This window comes from Dermacentor silvarum, chromosome 7 (genome assembly GCF_013339745.2).
Source record: "Dermacentor silvarum isolate Dsil-2018 chromosome 7, BIME_Dsil_1.4, whole genome shotgun sequence".
Lineage (NCBI taxonomy): Eukaryota > Metazoa > Arthropoda > Arachnida > Ixodida > Ixodidae > Dermacentor > Dermacentor silvarum.
The window spans coordinates 4,848,115-4,855,719 of NC_051160.1; the positions used below are offsets into that span (position 1 = coordinate 4,848,115).

Here is a 7,605-nt window from a genome sequence, read left to right on the forward strand (position 1 = left end):
GTGTGTGTGTGTGTATGTATGTATGTATGTATGTATGTATGTATGTATGTGTGTGTGTGTGTGTGTGTGTGTGTGTGTGTGTATGTATGTATGTATGTATGTATGTATGTATGTATGTATGTATGTATGTATGTATGTATGTATGTGTAAAAACAAGTGTCAACATAGTGATAATACACTTGATATTCGTCCACGTGTTTCTTCTGGCACAGTGTATTATCCGTATGAATAACCAACTAGCACGTACCTTAATAAGTCAACATAGTCGCTGTTCTTTCTGCCTGTACTACGCCCATTGGTTTACAAACATGCAGCCTCTTTACAAAGGCGCGCGTCTCCACGTTTAATTGTTAATCAGTGCTCTTCATCCTAAATATTGTCATATTATCTACCAAAATCTGGATGTTATGAGTACGTTTCCTCAAGCCTAAAGATTTCATCAGCTAGAGTAAAATTTACAGGAACAAAACGCAGGTTACTGCTACGGCAGATGCCGTGCTATTATTGTGTATTTCTATTTACAAAAATACCAAAAAGCGATAATTCCTATAAAAAATATGGATGATGAAACTTACAGCTGTTTAACTCAGGAAATGAAAAACGTTGCAGCTGCCGCGGTGAATCAGTGCCTTAAGTACTCTGCTGCTGAGCACGAGGTCACGGGCTCGATTACAGGACGGCGCATTTCGATTGGGGCGAAATGGAAGACCGCTCGTGGATGATATTGTGCTTTGCTTGCTCGTAAAATAACTCCAGGTGGTCCCAATTATTCCGGTTCCCTCCACCATGGTGTCCCTCATAACTCAACTGCGCAGTTTTCGGACGTTAAACCTCTTAAATAAAAAATCGATGTTGCTGTTTTGTAAACTGCATATGCAGATCGGACAAAATAGACTGTTTATATGGCTGATTATATCGTTGTCGACTGGTTACATGGTCAGTCACCAGGCGACTGACCCCCTTGTTTTTCGAGCAGGTGATGCCCCATTGGATGTTCCTGCCAGTTCCCGCCGAGGGCTGGGACGTGTTCTTCACCGCCAACGCCAGCCGCAAGGCGTGGCTCATGTCCGCCGGGAGCTACGTCATGCACGTCTACAACAAGCTGAGCTCGAGAGCGCACGCGGTCCCAGGGTGCGCCTACAGGGAGGCGGCGGAGGTTTTCTGCCACGACAGTATGCAACTTTCCTTGAACATCAACGGCATCTTCTGACAGCCACTCAGAAACAACTTCACCTGGCTATGAATTCATCTCCAGTAGCATATGCCAATTTCGCATGCGTACCTGAAGGTGACAGACTTGAGCGCCCGGCTGTAGACACGCTGCACTTTGTATAGTGCGCGTGACTGAACTGAACTTTCTTCCCTCTCTCTCGTTCACTTTCCATACCCACGTGTAGGTTGGCATATTGGACAAAGTTTAGTTAACAAGCTAACAACAAGTTAATAAGTTAACAAGTAATAGCACAAGACACAGGACAAAAGGAGGAGACAGACGAAGGCATATCCATCTTATTTCCTGGGCCTTGCGCTGTTACTAGTTTTTTTTATTCAACCTGCACCAACCGGCCCAAGTTAGCACTTTATTGCAGTTAACAAGCCTTCCTTTTCCTCTACCTATACGCAAACGTGGCGCGAAGTACCTCCACTGATTTCATCACACGTGCAAAATTCGGAGCCTTAGCCGTGTTTGCATTATAGTACGTGATATTTTGGATAGTCCATGAATCTTGCGTTCGATTAGTAGAGTGACTAATGCACAGCCTGCTTTGGACAGTGCTGACCACTATCCATCGTCCTGTGTGTGTCGCCCCGAATCAATTTAGCTCTCGCGATTTTTTTTTTTTTTTCTGATGCAGCACGCCAAGAGGCGGCACATGGTACAATGAACGGCTATGTGTTCCTGTACATGGCTCGTAAGCACCGTGACCTTCGTAGGAAGTGTCTTGTTCCTGCAAAGGCTGTTAAGACGTTTCTCCCGCTGTAACTTTATCATTGTTGAGCATGCTGTGAATGTGTTAACTGTTGAGCATACTATTACTGTGCTGACCGCTCAATCCACCAGGGCTTAGAAACTGGGCAGCTTTTGAATAGGAACAATCTTCCTTTCTCGCTGGTGCCGACTTCAAAGAGGTATTTAAATCCGCAGCCTGGTAGGCACCTTCATATGACCTATTCATGCATGCTTGTGTGTTCTTGTAGTCTGATAACCTTCTCCCCCCTTTATTTTCTCTGGGATATGCGGACATGCCCTCTTGGCGTTTTGGCATTTGGTTATTGACTGTTGACGTTGTTTTTCACTACCATTATCTTTATTAATTTTTTTCGAGGGCGAAACGCAAAAATACTCTGATTCTATCTCCCTTCTTTAGGAGTGTTTGAATAATGAAGTTCTCCAATAGGAATATTCCAAAAATACGTGCCTAGATTGTCGAATTAAACCACGAATATTGATCTGCTTCTACCACTAGAAATACGAACATGGGGACTCAAGGTGGCTCAAAGTTGATTTATTTCCTCCAATAACGCTTCATGCTATTTGCGAGTTCGTTCTTCTAGGGAGCTGTAAATGTACAAAGAAAGTGCGAACAGTCACTACACAGCTTCCTGTCGTCTGACAACGGATACATCGAGCGGCCGCTGATATATAAGCATGGTCTATTCTCCTAGCAGGCTATGCAGGCTTAGCAGGCTATTCAGCAACCTCGTCCGTGCGGCACAAGATCGCACATTCGAAATAAAATGTTTCAGGTTTGTTTTCGCATACTTCAGAATATCCAAAAGCCCTTCCTGGTGATTTTCTTTCTTTCTCTCTCTTTCTTTCTTCCTTTCTCTCTCTCTTTCTTGCTTTCTCTTTCTCTCTTTTTATCCCTATATAGTATGTGCCATTGAGCTTGGACCCTTTCCGCACTACCACCAGGATCGGCCCACTTTTCAGCGTGACACCACCACCACCGCCGAAACATGTGAGCCTATAAAGCTTCGCTTAAAATAAATATCGAAGTTTGCACATTTGAAAATCGATCCTGTAATGTTCGACATGGCATATTCGAAATGTTCATATTTGTCGCTTATGTTCAATAAATAAATAAATAAATAAATAAATAAATAAATAAATAAATAAATAAATAAATAAATAAATAAATAAATAAATAAATAAATCCGCAGAAACCATATATTAAATGTCGAATATTCCAAAACCACTACGTTTATTCACTGTTAACTACAGCGCGACAGAAAAATAACGGACAAGAACGACGTAAGCACACACCAACGACGCCGCGTGGCGGCGGCAGGCTTGAACCGTACGTGCTTGAACCCGAACCGAACCTAAACTGAAAAAAAAAAAAGGTACAGGTCGGACCCAAAACTGTTTAAGCATAAGCGATTCTTCGAAATATTTACTTCTTCAGTCGGCACACCCCACTAGTAGATTGTTACGACTCACGAGTTGCGTTGCGTATGAGAACGGGGAAAGACCTAGGCAGGACGTTTTCACTTCTGAACTCGGCCATGCCAATTCTGTCCCACGGCCGAAATTTCAGGGGTTCTACAGAATCACCGTTTCTGTTGAAGCTCCCGATTATACACTTATAGGTCCGCTTGCTACTATTACTTGATAAACCGTAAAACGCACACGCCATGATACGGAGAGTAACATCGACGGCGTCCTCGAGAAGGGAAAAAAGGAGAACCAACGAGTTCATCATTACGGCTTCTTGCAATTACAACGAGGCAACAACAGCCCTTAACAACACGGGAAACGTGCTTTTCATGCGCGCCATGGTTCAACTTACGTTTGGCACTTCCCAGTAGATTACAACTTTCTTCGATTTTTCAAAACTTACCCAGGGCACGAGGCGCGTGATTTTGATTTCTTTTTAAATGCGAAGCATTTCTTGCCGGCGGCTCTGTCTGTTGTCCCGCGGCGTCCCACACCCCCACAGCGCCTGCGCGTCCCCTCCCCCTCTCTCTCCTCTCCTACGTTCCCCTTTCTCTCCTCTAGGAATCCTGTACGGGGCGGCGCCCACGTCCCACACCCCCACAGCGCATGCGCGTCCCCTCCCCCACTCTCCTCTCCTACGCTCCCCCCTTTCTCTCCTCTAGGAATCCGGAGCGGCGGCTCGACAGGTGGTGCGTCAGCTGCATACCCCGCTGGGGGCGCCACGGTAGTTCCGCGGTATGAAAATGACGGAGCGCGCGCGCCTCATTCTCTCTCCTGTGCAGCGCCGCGATGAGCGCTCGGGCTGCTGCCGCGAAACCATCTCCCGCTCAAGCTAACCGTCTGCCCGCTGCTTCGCATCCACACATGGTTCCCTTTAGCGGGAGATGGAGTAATCTTTTCTCCGCTCTTAGTTACTGCAAGACTGCGCCATGCATAAGGTCGGCAAGCTCACATAGGAGGCGATCGATCCATCCAGACTCAGACCAACCCGGGTCGCAGAGCTCACTCAGAGTGAGTGCCACAGGGTAAGCAAGCGCATATTGCTACATATGTAAAGAAGAGAAGCCGCAAACGTGCACAGCGAGCACCGCTGCGTCGAAGCACAAACGGAAAGGGCGCGAACGCGGTCGCGGACGCTACATTGATCTCGACGGTGCAATGCCTGCTGTGCCACAGTGTAAGCGCATATTGGCACACATGCAAAGAAGAGACGCCGCGAGCATGCACAGCGAGAAGCGCAGCGTCGAAGCACAAACGCAACAACGCCCTATCGCCAGACGAAACGCGGAAGCTAGAAAAATATTTGAAAAGAGATTGAAACTAAGAACGCCGCAGCACACCATTGACATCTACACGGACGCTGCAATCACAAACGACATGACAAGCATGGCCTGGGTTAGCACATGTGCACCAAAACACAATGGCTATCACACATATCAGCTTCCCGGGGGTGCAACCTTGCACGCAGAACTTTTAGCTATATGGGGAGCGGTCAACACCATTCCCATTGACATGGGAGACATTGTAGAGCAGAGTGTTCGAAATAATTATCGGATCCTTACTGACTCGTACGAAGCGGTGGCCGAATTAACGGTGCCTACGACAGATGATGCTGTGGCCAACGACACCAGAAAAAAGCTAAAGAGAATACAGGACAATGGGACAAACTTTGAAATCATATGGACACCGGGGCACACCGGCACGGATGGGGGAAACGCAGCCGCTCACGCAGTTGCCGCGCAAGCGGGTGGGCTTGATTACACGTACAGCTCCCCACACTCCATTTCCTCGCCAAACCCCGCGGACCAAAACCCATACCTAAAGATATTGGCCGAAGGCTCTCCTAGCAGAGCACTGATGCATTACATTCACACTAAAATGAAAGCAGACAGTAAACGGAGACTATTAGAAGCTCCACCAGTACATGTGTTTGTCAAGGGCGGGCTTACTCGCACGGAAGAGGTTTTTTTGAACAAGGTTATGGCCAACGCTGCATACACACCACACATGCTTGATAAATGGCACCAAACCAGACAAGCTACGATTGCGAACACTTATACCCGATGTACACATTGCCAGGAGTCATGCAGAGAAGACTTGCACCACCTCATTTGGAGCTGTGCAGCTTTTTCACAAGGGAGATCCAACATTCAACATTTACTGCACGGAGACATTAGAACACTAGGAATTGGAATACGAACTAGCCCTGAAACACAGAAAGCCATTGCGACATATGACAGACAAAGTGGCTTGTTTCGAGTAGTGTAGAAGGGGTCGACCAGCCCATGCGAGAGAGGCGGAACTGAACATGCACCTGGGTCTGCATAAAGCGGGAGATCAAAGACTGAGATGAAGATGTGCCTCAGCCAACAATCCGGGAACCCACATTCCTTTCCCACCTAGTCCCCAACAGCGGCCTAGAGCCGTCCTCTTCCTTAACATGAAGGCTTCATTCATTCATTCATTCATTCATTCATTCATTCATTCATTCATTCATTCATTCATTCATTCATATATAAACGTTGGTTGCTATGCGGACGCGTCTCGTTAGGCCTACAGGCCTAACATTGTTGAAGTTCCTAAAATATGTTGAAGATTTCACGACGAAAAGGTGAGCGGCATGGTTAGCGGAAGCTCATCTCCGATGGCGAATAAGTGAAGTCCGCACCAAATAGTGGCGGTATTTCTGCTTCAGAGAAGATCAACAAGCTCATTTCTTCGCTCTCAACTATAAATCATGAGGGCCTAACGCAGCATTGTTCTCAGCGCCGACGGGAGCAGCAGCGCACACCGCTGGTTGGCGAAGGAGGCTTTTAGGAACAGTTCCTCAAGCGCGATTTCACCCATGTTGTCGACTAAGAAAAGTTTACCAGAGGCGCAATAATATAGTGCTTCCGCTCTTCTCTATAAGATAATGCCGGAGAAAAAAAAATTTGTCGCAGTTTCACCCGAAAGGCGATTGCGATAGCAAATTATTAGAGAGCTATACGGAGTAAGGATATGCGTCAGATGCTTGCCGAGAGAGATGCACTTTAGATTTGTTCTGACTAGAAAGCTCTCGTCTGACGCCATTGAATCTTTTTTTTTTTTTTTTTTTGGGGGGGGGGGGGTAGTTGAGGAGGTCAGCTGGAAGCAAAGATCAGACAGACTCACGGGCAGTTTTGTGCGGAACAGAAAAGTCTCTGAAGACAGGCATTGCGTCAACATCGACAAACAGCAACGTGATGGACACGGAAGATAGCACAGGCTCGTCTCTACGCCGGCAACTGAGCGTAAGCACTACGCCAGAACCACCCCAAAAATTTACCAAAGAGGCGATAGCAGCGCTGTTCAACCACATTACCCGGCGCAAAGAAACGCTTCGTTCGCCAGAATGTGCAGCACTAGCGATGGTTGGCGGATACTTATCGAGAGCTCTTAAAGTGTTAATGAGCGGGTGTCTTGCAAAGAATGTCTCAGTTTGTTGACAAAGCCCAAGCCCTCGGCGCCGTCAGATTCTCTGATTAGGCTTCAAGACAGAAGCCGTCTGCTGTATCGGTCAGACGAACTCGTAGTTGTGCTGAACTCTTTGCACAAGTATATATAGGTTGAAGTAGTGCTCGCTAAGCTAAGAATTTTTAAGCAGCCGCTGAGGGAGACTGCCGTGAATGCTGCTCAAGTGCTGCGAGAGCGTGAACTATGTAATTGTTCAGTGCCTGAGCATCACGAGAAGCTGTTTGAGATCATGGTGACAAAGTTCTTCCGCCCTCTATTCACTAATTTTGCGCTGAAGATAACGCACAAGAACGACATCGCAAAAGTTTTTTCACAGAAGCCCCTGTCACGCGAGCTACACAAACTTTAAATCCAAATGATGGCAATAAATGTTTTTGTTGTGCAATTATTAGAGCCGACATTATTTTTTTCCCACACTGACATACAAAACATATGTAATAATAAGCAGAAGGAAAATGAAGCTTCATAGTAGTACAGATGAGAGCTGTGGTTTTCCTTTTATCGTTCTTTTCTTTTGGAAGAAGCAATGCGCGGCGGCCTGTACGCTTCTGTGTCGGCGTTAAACGCCCGCAGATGTTGTCAAATAATAGAATCGGCACCGGTAAAAAAAAATAGCGTGATATATAGTTATGCTACAGCGCACGCCGCCGTAGAGCGTCCTGTATTTC

The 7,605-nt window shown here is 46.6% G+C and overlaps 1 protein-coding gene across 1 annotated transcript in view; it reads left to right on the forward strand.

Moving 5' to 3' along the window:
• The window catches only part of LOC125946604 (lactosylceramide 4-alpha-galactosyltransferase-like), a 43,780-nt gene extending 41,033 nt beyond the window's left edge, over nucleotides 1-2,747 (forward strand). The window contains exon 5 of the mRNA XM_049670106.1: nucleotides 977-2,747. Within this exon, the coding sequence (XP_049526063.1) occupies nucleotides 977-1,210 (234 nt within the window). The 3' untranslated portion in view covers nucleotides 1,211-2,747. The remainder of the gene's footprint in view (nucleotides 1-976) is intronic.
• Nucleotides 2,748-7,605: the final 4,858 nt, after the last annotated feature.